Here is a 16,283-nt window from a genome sequence, read left to right as displayed (position 1 = left end):
GATGGCTGAGGCCTCGGCTCTCCCTCTGCTGTGCAGAATTGAGAATACGGCCCAATGAACTACCAAGTCTAACTCTCCAAGACACAGGTCCAACTGTGCATCTGAGATGCTTGCAAGCTGAAGACAACCCTTTAGAAGGCACGTGAGCCCCTACTTTGGGGTCAGAACTTCTGCTCAGGGGTGATAAAGGAGTTAGCCAAACTCCAAATGAGCAAAGGACCTGAACAGACATCTTCCCAAAGAAGATATACAACATGCCAGCAGGTACATGAAAAGATGCTCAACGTTACTAGTCATTAGGGAAATACAAATTAAAACCACAGTGAAATACAACCTCGCCCCTGTTAGAACGGCCATCATTAAAGTCAAGAGATAACAAATGCCAGCGAGGATGTGGAAAAAAGGGAACCCTTGTGCATTGTCGGTGGGAATGTAGATTGGTGAAGCCACTATGGCAAGCAGCATGGAGGATCCTGAAAAAAATCAGAAATAGAACTGCCATATGATCCAGGAATTCCACTTCTGGGAACATGTCCAAAAGAAATGAAAACTCTAACTCAAAAAGATACCTGCACCCTTATGTTCACAGCAACATTATTCACAATAGCCAAGATATGAAAATAACCTAAGTGCGCATCAATGGATGAACAGATATAGAAGTTGTGGTACATATATGTACACGATGGAATACTACTCAGCCATATAAAATGAAATCCCACCATCGGCAACATGACTGGACCCTGAAGGCATTATGCTAAGTGAAATAAGTTGGACAGAGAAAGACACTGTATGTTCTCACTTACATGTGGAATCTAAAAACGAAAGGAAACAAACAAAAAAATCCAAACTCATAGAAAGAGATGAGACTTGTGGTTAACGGCAGTGGGGGTGAGGGTGGGGAGGCGGGATTGGAGGAAGGTGGTCAAAAGGTGCAAACTTCCAGTTGTGAGATAAGTAAGTTCCAGGGATGTGATGTACAACGTGACAACTCTAGCTAACACTGCTCCACGAAATACTAAGGAAATAGGAAATACTAGGAAATAAAAAGAGTTCTCATCACAATAGGAATTGTTTTTTCTTTTTTCTTCTTTCTTTTCTTTTTACTGTATCTATATGAGAGGATGAGTGTTGTCTAGACCTATTGCGGTAATCATTTTACAGCATATGCAAGTCAAACCGGCAGGCTGACTGCCTTAAACTTACAAAGTGATGTACGTCAATTATCTATCAATCAAGCTAGGGGTGGAGGTAAAGAATGTAGAGTTAAAAGAAGAATCAAAAAATAATTTTAAAATGTAACTTCATTCCAAATATTGAAGAAGCTGCCAAGCACTTGGAGAGAAAGTGGGTCAAGTCAGTACCTAACACGTCTGAAAGTTGCGGCAATAGGACTGGTCACTCATCACACTCAGGGAAAAACTAAAGTTCTGACGTGAAATTTGACACAATAAGGTAATATTGGCATCAACTTCTGAAGCCTTTCAAAGCACAGAGAAGACTTACAAGGACTCAAGAGTTTCTAAGAGTCACTGTCAAAAGACAGAGCTATCTACTTCCTCCTAAATAACAGATTTTCCCCTTCAAATATCAATACCAAGGATAAATTAAAAATAAGCGTTCAGGGGCTTCCCTGGTGGCGCAGTGGTTGAGAGTCCGCCTGCCGATGCAGGGGACACGGGTTCGTGCCCCGGTCCGGGAAGATCCCACACGCCACGGAGCAGCTGGGCCCATGAGCCATGGCCGCTGAGCCTGCGTGTCCAGAGCCTGTGCTCCGCAACGGGAGAGGCCACAACAGTGAGAGGTCCGAATACCACCAAAAATAAATAAATAAATAAATAAAATTTTAAAAATAAGCGTTCAGGACTTCCCTGGTGACGCAGTGGTTAAGAACCCGCTTGCCAATTCAGGGGACACAGGTTCGATACCTGGTAGGGGAAGATCCCACATGCTGCAGAGCAACTAAGCCCATGAGCCACAACTACTGAAGCCTGTGCACCTAGAGAAGCCACTGCAATGAGAAGCCCGCACGCAGCAACGAAGACCAGCCCCCGCTCGCTCCACGTAGGGAAAGCGCACACGCAGTAACGATGACCCGACACAGCCAAAAATAAATAAATTTATTTAAAAAGAAAAGGATTCCTAAGACTTAAAAAAAATAATAATAAGAGTTCAACTTATTCAACTTCTTTTCACAAAAAAAGGAGCCCTGTCTCCCATGGTGACACTCCCTTTTAGAGAGCACACTGGGACACCTTGGGCTTCTCACAGGCCCAAGTGACGGCCTGTGAGCCACACGGGAGGCCATGCAGAGACTCAACATGCCAGGCCTCGCTGCATGCGCTCCACACCTGTGCCAGGCCTTCTCCAAGAAATACGCTTAGGCTGATCCCGCATGCAATGGAACAACGGAAAGCTGGGCTCAGCTGCTGCTACAACAGTAACTGCCACTGCAGGGGTAAAGCTGCAGGCTGGGTGACACTCACAGGAAGTGAAAAGAAGTGGACAGCAAGCAGACAGGAGGCAGACAGGAAGCAGACAGGAGACAGACAGGAAGCAGGGGCAGACAGGAAGCGGACAAGAAGCAGACAGGAAGCAGGGGCAGACAGGAAGCAGACAAGAAGCAGGGGTAGATAGGAGGCAGGGGTAGATAGGAGGCAGGGGTAGACAGGAGGCAGGTAGGAAACAGGGGCAGACAGGAAGCAGATAGAAAGCAGACAATAAGTAGATAGGAAGCAGGGGCAGACAGGAAGCAGATAAGAAGCAGGGGCAGACAGGAAGCAGACAGGAAGCAGACAGCAAGCAGGGGCAGACAGGAAGAGCTCCTTTCTCCTCCAGCCTTCCAGCTCCCTGAGGGCCCCCAGCAGCAGAGGCTATGCCAGCTGGCCAAGCCCAAATGCAGTTTGCAGCATCCTGACCCCAGCATCCATCAGCCAGTATGGAAGGGTAAGTTTGAAGCCAAGACAGTAACTTACCGGGCACTGTCCATCTCTTAGGCTACTCTGTGACCACGCACGTTTAAGAACCTCCATACAACATCAGACGACTCTACGACCCCACCAAACAAGATGCAAACGGCCTTCATACAAAGGAAGATGTTCTCACCCTCAGCCCAAAATGAGTCCCGGGAGGCACTGCAGGCATCCCCGGGCGATGTGACTTGCTCCTTCAATTCGGTCACAGTCTCGTCTGAATATCGTTACCCGGGGACTAAAACGTAAAATTAACCTCCAACAGACGTGGAGAAAACAACACGGAGAAGGCAGGCAGAAAAGAAAAACTAGTTAATACGCACACGGGCACACGCAACAAGCAAGGCAGAAAATATGCCTGGATGCTGCCGTCCTGAGTTCTGAAATAGTCGTGAAGCCATAATTAACATTCTTAATGTCCTTCTTCTTCTGCTACCCATTCTGCTTCCTTTGCCCCTCTCCAGGGCTCAGCTGGTTGAGGTTCTGCACCTATTGGAGTGACCTTCATTCACGTAGGTCATGAACAGGGTCTGAATGCTTGGTGGTCTTGTCTCTCTGTTGTTACTATGAACTACTGTTTTACGTTGACTTTGACTGTTGGACTTGGAAGATCTAAGTAAGAGGCACCCAGGAGAGTCCCCTGGGTTCTAGCCATAGCTTTCCTCAGCCCCATTATGTAACACAAACCCCATTTCCCGTTTATACTCAGGATCACACGTCCCACAGAGTGAGTAACCCTCTTCTCTTTCTGTTGGTCAGCGGCAATGAGAAGCCCATCCAGTCTTGGCGAACTCAGTCTCCAGCTCACGGGAGCCCACTGTGGCGTCTCCTGGTGGAAGCGTTCATTCATTCCCTAAGGAATCAGACCTCCAAACCAACAGAGAGAGTGTTCACAAATGGGAAACAAAGACCCTGTCGATGTGTTATTAGGTGTAACTGTGAAAGGAGACACTGCCCTTTCCACCTCAGATCCCTGGCCCATGTATTCAGTCTAAGAGAAAGAGAGAAGCACACACTGGTCCCTGATTAAAAGCATCATTTCGTATGAAAGGAAAGAAAGTTAGCATTCTCCTTGACGAGGATGGATGATGCCCTTGGGTCTCACGACATGCAGACAGTTAAAGCATTGCTACCTACTTCCCGGCTCTTCCCACTTCTAGGTATATTCCCAAAGAATCAAGAGCTGAGACTCAAAACAAATTTGGTACGCCCATGTTCGTATCAGCACTACTCACAACAGCCGAAGGAAACAACCCAAATGTCCCTCACAGGACAAAGGGATAAAGAGAATGAGGTGTATACATACAATGGAAATTATTCGACCTTAAAAAAGGAGGAAACTCTGACATATGCTACAACATGAACAAACCTTGAGGTCCTTATGTTGAGTGAAATAAGTCATACACACAAGGCCACACACAGTATGATTCCAGTTACATGAGGTTCATAGCGTCTGCAAATTCATACAGACAGAGAGTAGAAGAGCAGTCACCAGGGGCTGGGGGAGGGGAGAAAGGGGAGCTACAGTTTAACAGGTACGGAATTTTCAGTTTGGGATGATGGAAGTTCTGGAGATGGAGAGCGATGACGGCTGTACAACAATGCAAAGGTACCTAATGCCATTGACCTACACATTTAAAAATGGTTGAAACGGTGAATTTCATGCTATATTCTCCCACAATACAAAATTGATATAAAAAAGGCATATACTGCATCCTGTAAGACAGAATCCCACGCCCTGAGAGCGTTATCGCCCAAGTGCCCACCAATGAGTGTTCAGAAGTCCGCTGCCTCTAGGTGAGGGGTAGCGGGACCAGTGAGCCCGCTGAGGCATGAAGGAAGTCCACCGGTGCCGTGCTGGGGCTGCTCAGTGGTCTCCGCCATTGGCAGGTTAGGTACACGACATCCGTGGCCGGCAGGTCAGCCTCGGGGAAAGGAAGTCTAGGTTATGGGGCCTGCACGGCCTCCATCCCTGCCACCACGGCGGCTTAGTTCACGGACCCACTGAACACACACACACTGACGTGCTGGGGGGAGAGCCGGCCAACAACCCCCACTCTCGTTGGCTGCTTCTGTCTCTGAGCGTTGCTCGCGCTTCCCTGTTTCCTCGTGTGTCTCAGGACCCAGACATTGAAATACGTCGGACAGACGTTAATCCATTGTCGAAGCTGAAGTTCGCTTTCCTCAACTTCTAGAAGGAGGTGTGGTTCAGGATAACGTTTCTAATTTCACAAGGTTGTTTTCAATTTGGGGTTGAAAAATATGGCAACTGGCCTTCTGAGATCTGGGGCCTGTCTTCAGTTCCTCCACACATATCTGGAGCTCGCCTTTCCTTCAGCCCTGCCATCCCTGCCCTGGTCTGATCCCACTCTCAGGGTGGGTCCCTGTCTCAGAGGTCCACCCAGGAGGGTCAGTGTCAGGACTGAGAGTACTCCTGCCCCCTGGACCTTACTGAGGGCCCCCAGCATTCGCCCGTTGTTGGACCGGACAACCCTCCCAGCTTCATCAGCTGGTCCCACCACACCTCCTCCCTGGCAAAATCCTTGGCTACCCCGGGGTCTCAGCTCTCAGGTCCATCAGCTGTCCCTGCTTCCCCTGGCACCAAAGCGGATACTGTGCAGGGCTTGTGGCCGTGCTTGATCTGCCCCCACCCATCTGTCCTTCGGGGGATCACGGGGGTCGGTTCACAGTAATATCTCCTCACCTCATTTTTTGGTATTACCAACAGGGTTTTTGGTTTTGCTCTCTAGTTACCACTTCTATGCGGGGTTTCACAGAAATTCAAAAAGTATGCCACCACAGCCTTTACCTCCCCAGAATCCGCCCCCCCCCCCCAAATTGGTCATGATCACTTTTATTGTTGTAGGCAACCAGTGTTTGGGTGGATTTGCCCTCATGGTTTCCAATCCCTTTGCTCCCCCTTCTTTCTTATAGCTCACTCCTTCCGAGTTTTCTCCTTCCTGGATTATGTCCTTCAGCGCTTCTGCCAGCAAAGGCCTGTTGGTAATCAATACTCCTCATGTTCGCCTGTGAGTATCTTTATTTTTTCCCTCGCTCTTGCTTAATAGGTGAGCTGACTTTATCATTCTAGTTGAAACTATGGTTTCACTGCCTTGTGGCATCTAGGGCTGCGTTTGATACGTCTGCTGCTACTTGTTCCTTTGTACATAATGCTTTTTAAGCTCTACAGGGTAGAAAGCTGCCAGCCGGTAACAAGGTGAGCACTGACTGACAGGCACAAATAAAGAAGAGTAGAAAAGGATGAAACACACTTTAAACGGCTAGGAGCTCTCCACGCGTCAGGTGAGAGCCAGCAGCCCAGCAGGGCCTTGCAACGCTCCCAGGTAGAGTCCAAGCCTGGGCTGGTCAGGGACCCCCCACTCTGAAGAATCTCCACTCCTGGGGGGGACAGGGACCCTCTGGCCTCCGGGGAGCTAAGCCGGTGGCTGTCCCGTCGGCCTTCTTGGTGTTTCTCCAAGTCCTGCCCCAACTTCATGTTACAGAAGGAACCACAACAGTCTCCCCAGACACCCTGGGAGGGGCAGGGTGAGCTCCCTGTCTGCGGCTACATGAGCACACCCCGCAAGAGAGCTCAGCCTGCCCTCTCTCCTGGGCCCCCATGCTCTCCACACCCTTCCCCTCCTCCCTCACATGGTCTCAGCCCCACGGGTCGTCTTTCAGGTCCTCGAACCGAGTAAGCTCCGTCCTCAGGGCCTTCGTCCGCGGTCCTTCGAGCATGACTGTCTCCACCCGTGCCCCCTCGTCCCTGCCTCTGCTCAAGGGTGGGCGAGAGTCATCAAGTCTCAGCTCAAGGGCTACCTCCTCGGGGACGTCTCCCACCACCGACCTCAAATTTTTCCCACTCCCAGCTGAAACCCCCCCTCCATCACCACCCTGAGCCCCCTCGAACCCTCTAATTACGTTGTCCGTTGTTTCACTCGTCCTCGGTGCTCCTGGGAGCCCCAACGGTGAGCCCCAAGGGTCGTGTTCACTGTTACTCTGACAACATGCAGACCACGTGTAAGTGCTCAGTAGGCCTCCAGCTTAAGGATGGCGGGCTGCATCGAGCACTCATTGTTTCCTCCTGAATTTCCACTAAAACGGCATAAGTGCTCAGTAGGCCTCCAGCTTAAGGATGGCGGGCTGCATCGAGCACTCATTGTTTCCTCCTGAATTTCCACTAAAATGGCAGTAAAGGGATTTTTTTTTTTTTAAGGCATAGACCCACAAAGACAGAGAGACAGAAGAGGACAACAGTCTCATCTTGGAAGTTGACGCTGAGGTACAGGTGGCCATGCTCTGAGCAAGGGCAAGAGTGGTTCCGACGTGGCCGGGGGAAGCCCCCAGGCCCAGGGAGACTCCGTGTGAAGCCACTCCGGGGCAGCAGCAGTCCGGGGGTCAGTCTCCAGCACCCCCGACTCCCACTCAGGCAGAGCCCTCGGCCTCTAGCTGCATTCAGCTCCACCACCCAACCCGGGAAGGGCCCCTTCCTCTTGGGGTCGTTCTGGTGAGTGAGACGGTGAGCGCCTGGCCCATGGCAGGGGACCCATCAGTGATCGTTCAAGGGTCAGAAGAGCCAGGTGAGGGGCCAGGTCAGAACTCCAGCCCCACCACAGGAGCCCTCGCTGGCAAGGAGCTGAAAATGGCACTGCCTGAGGGAGGTCCAAGCCACCCAGAGCCACACTGGTCCTCACAGCCAGACTCGCAGCCCACAGCTCCCGGCACTTCCTCTCCCCCCAGACGGCCCCCCGGGGAGTCAGCTGGCCCTTGAGAACAAGCCAGCAAGGCCATTTCCAGAGCAGCGGGAGATACTGCAATCAGGGGCTACAGTTCACCTGCCCCTCCTGTTACACTGGTTGGTTCAAGCCCTCTCACAAGCCTATCTAAGGCCAACTTCCTGTGACATTCCTCTGGTCGAGCTCTAGGGACCAACTTCCCTTCCCAGTCACAGCTCCCCCCCGACCCACCCCTGCACCAATGCTGCTGGGAGACCCCTCTGCACCCGCTCTATTCTGGAATGTGTTCTGCTTCCCCACGCAGGGGCTCCAGGCCCCAGGGAGGGGAACGGACGTTAGAGCAAGGGGAGAGACCACAGGACAGAAGGAGGAGCCCCTACAGGACGCCTGCCGGGGGCTCGGGCAGGGCTCCTTAACTCCTGCCCGGCCTACTACTGGCTTCGCTGTTGCTTCTTAGATAAAAAAAGGCAGGAGCACAGAACTCGGTCTGCCCTTCCCAATCTCGTGGTCACACACTCCAACCAACACTCACAATTAAAAGGGGAGAGACAGTCCCAGGAGAAAAGCGACCACGGTGAGGTCTGTCAGTCTGGCTACTGTGATGGGGATTTAACTCTCATAAAAATCTCTTGTCAAAACATCCCATACCACAGGACTCTGTATTTTTAGTTTTTATATGCTATCCCCTAATAAAACTTATTTTTGCCAGTTCATTTATACCCAAAATGTACTTACTACAGACACCTGAAAAAAACTTACTGTGTTTCAAACGACGCTTTCACTTCCTTCAGTTATCATCAAAGAAGCAGCCACGAGGACGTCACGTAAACTGCTCGTTTATTAGCACTGGTACTGGGAAAGAACACGCCCGTAAACGTGCGGAGCTGCAGGGAAGTGACAAGGGGGGGCTCCGGCGTGCGAACGGCGGGCCCTTACTTCTTCCACTCGTTCCTGTCGTAGTCCCACTTGGCTGAGAAGCCCTGGATCGGGGCCACCTTCATGTCGAGCATCCTCTTGGTCTGCTTGGCCACCCACTCCTCCTCAAAGGTGTGCGGGACGGGGCCGTACACTGCAGTCCAAAACAACTTCGTGAGGCAACGCTGTCCTGACCAGGTGTTTCCAAGCCAACGCGCTACACGGGTGAGGCCTTCCCCCATCTCACTGGCAACCCGAGCGGCACAGCCATCTGCCACCTGACAGCCACACACAGGCGAACGCACTGATTTCGAATCCTGGGCACTGACAACTCGGTATTTCCAAATTATTCCTTCCTTTGTAAAAGCAAGCAATAAAATACTTAAGCTAAAGGCAGAGCGTCCTCTCTCTAGGATACAGACAATGGGTCTACAGGCAAGCACAGAGCACAAACAGAACGAAAGGTCACGCGGGGGAAGAGCAGAGGGTCACAGGTCTGTCACCGACCCGCGTCCACAGGCAGGCCACAAATACAGGATCACACCTGCTCAGCACGGGAAGATACCTGCTCGGCTGGACAGACAGAACGCAGGACAGGCAGCACCAGAACAAGCACGCAGGCAGCGCAACGCCGGCCGGGCGGAAACTGCTAGGTCCGAAGACCCAGAACTCTGGTTACTGAGCTGCAGTCCCCGACGGCAGAAGCAGCCCTTGACGCGTAAACGTTCCCTTCTCCTTGAGCTAACCTCCACTACTCCTCCTTCTGACAACTGACTGGCGAGCAGAGAAAGCACTACTGGATACGTGGCGGGCCACACAGAGGAAGCCGTTCGTGACCGAGCGTGGCCCGCTCAGAATAAAGCATACTCTGCTTACACCACTTCTGTTCACGTGAGCCAGTCTCTCAAACCCGGTACACAAGCTGGGGATGGAGCCCAGGACGGAAGCGCCGATTTCGTGTGGAGGCCCCACGGCCCACTCTTGGGCACTGAAAGATGCAGCCGTTCCAGGTGCACGGCCCCTTCTCGCCCCGCCACTCACCGTACAGCTTCTCCCAGATAAGGACGAGCCCAGTGAAGCCGATGAAGAACATGGCGGCGCCCACGACCGTCTTCCACTCGTTTGTGCTCCGGTTCATTTCTGCGAAGCTCTCCTTGAACTTGAGGCGGTACACTGGGGACAGAAAGGACGGCGCTGTAGGCGCAGAGGGCCACGGGGACCGACAGCCCCTCCACAGGGCGGGGCTCCATCACTCCTCCCCACAACACGGGGGCGGCAAACATACAGCTAGGAACACAACACAGGCCTGAGGCCCGGACGCACCCACGCACACATGAGGGGAAGGAAGGAGATGCATGGAGTTTACTCTGGGCACAAAAAGGCAGTGAAATGCCTTCTCCTTTAGATTCAGCTTTAAGGGTCTACTTAAGCCCATAATACTTTCATGCCTCTTTCCTTCCTGACAGTGAAATCTCGCTGATCTTCCATCAATAATTTACAGCCAACCCAGTCCCACCCAGGGAGGCCCCAAGAAGCTACTCTCATACGCTAAGCCCTCTGCAGAGCCCTGCTCAGCAGCTCTGCATCCTTGTTCCCGCTCCTCCGCGGGGGGGGGCTGGAGCCCACAAGCCTGGACAAAGGGGCCTGGGCCCTGGACAGCCCCACAGAGCCACAGCAACCCACCCTCCCCAGCACGCTGGGCTCTGGGCAGCAGCCCAGGACCAGAATTCTCGGCCAACGCAAGCTGCCCTTGCTTCCCTTCAATACCCACGTTGAACTTTCTCATCGATGGAGAGGCTGCTCCAGGAGGCCTTCTCCTTCTCCTTCAAGGCCTTCTGGCTGGCAGAAAGGCTCCTGACGTGGGCCACGTCGGGCAAGGGGTAGTCACGCCGGTCGACGTAACTCGGGAGAGCATAGTCTTCACTCTTCACGACACTTCCTAAAACATGCATTGGATAAATATTTGAAAATTCACATGGCTTCAGAGTTACAAACAGGGCGGTGCTTCTAAAAACCAAAGTAAGTACGTGTATGTGCACCCTGAAAACTTCAGTTACCCAAGGGGCTGTGGCCACCATTCCAAACAGCCACAGGACTGTCATGTGCAACAGGGAGCAGGCCTTTCCTGAGGGGCCCAGACGGCAAAGTGAGGCTGGCAGATGGGTAACAGCAGCGCTTTTCATCACAGCAAAACAAAAACCTGCCAGGGGCATCGTTGACAAGGCGGCACTTCCAGCAACAACCAGCGTTCACGCACAGGTCAGAGGGGGCGCTCAGGTTCCCTGGACTGGACTGCAGACTGGACTAAGTGAAGGCCCTTCTGCAAGGGACTCCAGCTAATGGGGAAGAACAAAAACAATATAAAACTCATGAAAAGGGCGTCCCTGGCGGCGCAGTGGTTGAGAGTCCGCCTGCCGATGCAGGGGACACGGGTTCGTGCCCCGGTCCGCAAAGATCCCACATGCCGCGGAGCGGCTGGGCCCGTGAGCCACGGCCGCTGAGCCTGCGCATCTGGAGCCTGTGCTCCGCAACGGGAGAGGCCACAACAGTGAGGGGCCCGCGTACCGCAAAAAGCAAAAAAAAAAAACTCATGAAAGAAACAAGGTTCAAAGTTCAGAAAGAAAGATGTATGAAAAGCTGGTTACTGCACCCCTGCTTATTACAGCAAAGTATCAAACAACCTGTGTCCAACCAAGGACGCACTAAGAAGCTGTGCTCCTTAGAAACACGCCATCATGGAGCCATTTGGCCTGTTCAACAACGGTTCACCAAGCACCTACTGTATGCCAAGCGTGGCTGCAACCTGGGATGATCAGTGAACAACGCAAACATTCCTGCCTACCAGTGTCAACGTGCTAGAAGTAGGAATCAAACAATAAACTACAGAGCATGTTGGGAAATGAGAGAGCTGGAAAAAAAGGAAAAAGGCAAGCAGAGGAAGGGAACCAGTGGTACATGCACGGCAGGAAACAAGTTACAACAGTACAATGAATGACAGAGATCCATGTGCCCAAAATGGAAAGACAATTGTGTACCCACCAAGTCACAGAACACTATCAGGGTTATGTTTTCTTTTTAAAAAGCTAAGTTACATGTAGATACTCACAGGTATGTGTAACTAAACACACAAAACCCCTGGCAAGTTAAACCCAAGCTGTTATCAGTGGAAAGAGGAGAGGACAAAAATGAGGATTCTGCTCAAAAAGTGAGAAATTTTAGTGCCTTCACGTGGGTGTGTCCCCATGTATTCTTCCAGTAGAGAGGAAAAAAGTTCAGACAGCAGGAAAAAAAAAGGAATAGCTTCAATTTTATTTAGGGTTTTCCCTCTGCAAAAAGCTGTGTTCAATTCTACCCTACATCTGCAAGAAAATTTTGTGTTCCAAACTGATTTAGAGGTATGAAGTCCTGCAAAAATGCTTCACCTCCATTTAGCTTAGTCCCAATGATTAAAATCTCCCCAAACGTTAACAGTAGTGAAACAAAACCTTGAGTCTTAAAGCAGTAAAGTTTCTCTAGGTGCGTATCTGTGACTTGCAAATGCCTAGCGTACTTATATATTTATACCCGACCTTATCCCAAAAGGATGTGAGATGAAAATGGCTAGAATTACCTTCCAATTTAAAAACTCTCAAAATGATGAGTGGAGTACAAAGCACTCAGGTTACACATGAGTTATTAAAAACTGACGTTAACTGCAGTCATGAGAATGTTCTACAACTGACTGCGTGATAATGGCACAACTCAGTCAATGAACTAAAAACCACTCAAGTGCACCCTTTAGTGGGGGAATGTGTTATGCAAATTCCATCTCAATAAAGCTGTTATAAAGACGTAAATGCTCATAACCTTCAAGCACTCTAAGCATGAAATTGCACTTTCTAGAACAAGAATGGCCAATTCGTGCTCTCAGGGCTGCCAAGGGCTCTTCAGCACTTTGGGCCTGGTCCCACAGTAAATGGGGGGCGGGGAGGGGAGTGTGGAGCAGACACATAAAGGTTAACACGCCAAGCATCCCTGTTAAAAAGTGAGAAAAGCAAAGACTTTGCATTCTAGTGCATGTTTTAGCATGTCTATCCTCAAACTGGATGGATTTGGGGGAGCCTCTGCTGAGGCAATCTGGTGAATCTAAGCTCCCCTCTCAATCAGACGTGTCACCACACAAATATCCAAACTTCCCACAAGGGCTACCAATGGTGTTCCAGACTGTGCTATTTTATGTGGAGAACCGGTTCATGTATTCGTGTGCGACTTGTACAACTAAAACTTTAAAGGACGAGACTTGTCTAATGGACTGCAATTCTCTCCACCTGCCTACCATGTGCTGGAGACGCGGCAATGAACAAGCCCGGTAAGGTCCCTGGCCTCCAAAGCTGGTGCTCTAGAAGCAGACGACACTCAAACCACCCCAAATCCACAGTCTCTAAGGAAGCACAGAGCAAGGTAAGGCAGGACAGGTGGTCAGGAAAGGCTGTTCTAAAATCACACCCGCACAGAGGGTGATGATTCGAAAGAAGCAACCATCCACACCTGTGGAGCTGAGGCAGGAGGGGCCAGCCCGGTGCATCTGAGGAACAGAACACCCGTGCGGGCTGGGAGCCTGAGCCCACAGGAAGGGCTGGCGTGGGCTGCTCTTTGCCGCTCTGGGTCTGACATGAGGAGACCAGAGAGGCTGGGCGCTGTTCCTACTCCAGGCACAAGAAGCCAGCAGGGGCTTCAAGAAGGGATTGACTAGATCCGACCTCCTCTGCCTAACGCAATACCCCAAGAATAAGTCACGGCCAGTGCCACCAAGGGAGGTTCGAGTTGACTTCTTACAGAAGATCCGAAGGACCAAAGGGACGTGAAAGAACTCCTGGGGGTGACGGAAGTATTGTATGTCCTGACAGGGGTCGTTGTTACACAACTGCGTGAGTGTACCTAAATCCATAGAAACATAACACCTAGAAAAGATAAATTTTCCTTTCTGTAAATTATACTACCAACTAAACTAAGCAAACAAACTAAAAGCTAAGGAAATATATTAGCAAAACCAAAATGGAAACAAAATGTAATTTCTGTCCTACGTGACTTGCCAGGCTTTTAGTGAAGGAGTGCTTCTTCCTGCGTGTATTAACTAAACAACTAAGTTTTTTCATTACCTAGTCATTTAAATTACATATTTCAATAATACTCTTACTAAAATGATCTGTTTTAGAGTCTATGTCCATCGTGTTATCCTGAGCAGTACCAGCAATATAGAGAAACGTCAGACAACAGTACTGCCAACTAAAGGACACAATTTTAAGGGAAAATTCACACAGAGAAACTCAGGCAACAGCTTTTGAGCCCCTGGATACAGAAGCCTTGCTCTCGACTTTACCACCCACCACTCAAACCTTGCCCTCAACCCCTCAGTAACACAACCTGCCATGCTGACTTGCATTTCCTCCTGCTGCTTGTTCTCCCTCCGACTGGAATGCCACTCCCCTCTGGAATGTGAGGTTAAACCTACTAGCCCTTCAGCAGAGCAAGGCCTCTCCTCTAGAAGCCTCCCCTGTACCCCAGAGGCCAGGCTAAATGTTCCTCCTCAGGGTCCATCTCTTACTGAAACGCTGCCTTCATGTATCTTTCCTCTCCAGACTGCAAACATCCTTGGGGAATGATTTCATATCTCATATTCTTTTATTCTAAGTGCCTAACAGTGACAAGTACAAAGAAGATGCTTGATAAATGCAAAACTAACCTCGCTATGTGCCAGGCACTGCACTAAGTTGTTTACATATATTTCAGGTGAGAAAACAGATTCCTAAGCTTGAGTAACTAGTCCAAGGTAGAAATGAGATTGAACCCAGTTCAGGCGAGGAACTCCAAGCTCCTTCCCCTCCGTTGTCCCAATAATGTAAACCGTGTTCAAGGTAAGTGGCTGGGAGTTTTGTCGGAGAGAGAGAGTGTTAAAAGTCAGGTATAGTGGGGATCTCTTAAAAGGGGTGCAACTTGAACTTGGACTTGAAAATATGGGAAGGGAAGGAAAAGGGGGAAAATACCAGTCTAAGCAAAGACTCAGACCAGAATTCAATATGATTCATAACTAACTCTCTGATCTAGAAGTATGCCCCATTAACATATTTATACCTCCCCTCAAGTTCCTCAACAGCATGATCAGGACCTTAGCCATCTCAGCCCTCTGTGTTTGAAACTCCAGCACAGGGCCTTAATTAAACAGAGCAGAGCAAAAAGAAAAGTTACACTTACCGTGTGCCCGTACACACACCGAAGTGGAAATTGCTCGCTTGCCAATTAGGCTAAATACTCTGGTAGCCAACATTCTGAAAGACAAAAACGTACCTTCCCTGTGAATAAGCGTAAAAACCTATTAGGAATGCTTCTCCTTTTTGCCCCAATGCATTTTGGAAGTCAATGCAATTCTTTTTTCTTCTTCTCCCCCCTAACATAACTGATCCCTCTTCATTACTGACTCTGAATTCACTAATTAAGCTAGGATGAGGTTTTTTCTTCTCAGCAGTCAGCACGTCTTAACGGAGCTTCATTATAAACCAAGCACCAGATGCACGCACTTAAGGCAATTCGGAGAAAACTGGGTTTTTGGGTTATTTTGCATATCGTTTCTCTGCTTTTGTCTTTTAAACACTGGCTTTCTTACAAAGCAAAGAGAAAAATATTTTTAAAGGAGACTCTGGAAAATCTAGAATGTGCTGCTATGATGGGCTCCATTGTTCAGAAAAAAAAAGTCAACAGTTCAAAGCGACGGTGGCACGCACTGCATTCGTTATTTGGTTTAAGACCTAATGTGTGCACAAGACAGGAAGGGGAAACCCGGGAGAAAGGCTGCAAACAGGGCCCTGGGCCGCTTCCAAACCCTGCAGGACAACGAATGACCTGGATGACCCACCTCTCACCTGGGCCTTCACTGAATCATGCCTAACTGCCCTACCTCCCCCTCCCTTAAAACTGGACGTTTCAGGGGACCCCACCGATGACGAAAAGGATGCCAAACGCATTCAGAAAACACCCATTACGGGCAGAATAAACAGAAGCATGACATCAGGGCTGAACTCGTTCCCGTTTCCCGTGTTTTCTCCACCTGCCTGGCCCGCGCGTGGGCGGACGCCGAACGCCTGCCCCTGAGCCCCGTTACACCCGGGGCGGTGGCGCAGCACCGTCTGAAGGAGTGGCCGGGAGCCCGCAAAGCGACCTGCCCTAGGGTGCGCGCCCGCGGCCAGCGGACGCTCCAAGGTCAGAGCCGAAGCCAGCCCGCGGCCGCGGCAGCGCAGGCGAGGACCGGCCGATGTTTCTGGGAGGTACAGAGACCGCCACCCGGCAGCTCCGGAGCCCGGAGCCCCCGCCGGCCGGCCTCAATGTCACCGGGACCGGAGGCCCAGCGCCGGTTCCTGCTGGCGCCGCGCGGCGCTCACGCAGGCCCGACAGCTCCCTGCGCCCGACCCTCACCAGTCTCGCGACGCAGACCGGTCGCCGGCTGCCTCACCTGCCGCCGCCCAGCCGCTGCTCACCTTGCCCGCCAACGACCGCCCTCTACGCCCCGGCTACTCACGACCGGAAAAGAGCGAGGCCGCGCCGCGGAGCACCACGGGATCGAGGAGGACCCCACCCCGCGCCCGACCGCACTGGAGGTCACAGGACCGGAAGTCGGGGGGCGCCGCGAACG

General features: G+C 51.0%; 1 protein-coding gene and 1 non-coding gene across 4 annotated transcripts; one reads left to right on the top strand and one right to left on the bottom strand.

Moving 5' to 3' along the window:
• Positions 1 to 4,006: 4,006 nt before the first annotated feature.
• Positions 4,007 to 4,137, top strand: LOC116744847. Its single transcript, XR_004347175.1, has one exon. It is a non-coding gene; the product is annotated as a U6atac minor spliceosomal RNA (small nuclear RNA).
• Positions 4,138 to 8,525: 4,388 nt separating this feature from the next.
• On the bottom strand, positions 8,526 to 16,238 carry LOC116744100. Of its 3 annotated transcripts, none has more exons than XM_032613419.1 (5): positions 16,104 to 16,238; positions 14,852 to 14,925; positions 10,392 to 10,559; positions 9,662 to 9,793; positions 8,526 to 8,774 (listed from the first exon to the last, which is right to left on the bottom strand). In XM_032613419.1, the coding sequence occupies exons 2-5, from the start codon at positions 14,922 to 14,924 to the stop codon at positions 8,638 to 8,640; spliced, it is 510 nt and encodes a 169-aa protein (XP_032469310.1). In that variant the 5' UTR covers position 14,925; positions 16,104 to 16,238; the 3' UTR covers positions 8,526 to 8,637. The 3 variants fall into 3 exon arrangements, with proteins under 3 accessions (XP_032469310.1, XP_032469311.1, XP_032469312.1); XM_032613420.1 differs by having other exon boundaries at positions 16,129 to 16,224; XM_032613421.1 differs by having other exon boundaries at positions 10,392 to 14,925; positions 16,104 to 16,183.
• Positions 16,239 to 16,283: the final 45 nt, after the last annotated feature.

The sequence above is a fragment of the Phocoena sinus genome, chromosome 19, assembly GCF_008692025.1.
Source record: "Phocoena sinus isolate mPhoSin1 chromosome 19, mPhoSin1.pri, whole genome shotgun sequence".
NCBI lineage: Eukaryota > Metazoa > Chordata > Mammalia > Artiodactyla > Phocoenidae > Phocoena > Phocoena sinus.
The sequence above is the reverse complement of the archived record's forward strand: the minus strand, read 5'-3'. Positions and strand labels throughout refer to the sequence as shown.

Coding starts and splice junctions, on each gene's coding strand:
- LOC116744100 (XM_032613421.1), bottom strand. CDS start 10,833: ATGCCCCTGGCAGGTTTTTGTTTTGCTGTGATGAAAAGCGCTGCTGTT. Junction 9,794..10,391: donor CATCGATGAGAAAGTTCAAC/GTGGGTATTGAA, acceptor TTCTGTCCCCAG/TGTACCGCCTCAAGTTCAAG. Junction 8,775..9,661: donor TATCTGGGAGAAGCTGTACG/GTGAGTGGCGGG, acceptor TTTGGACTGCAG/TGTACGGCCCCGTCCCGCAC.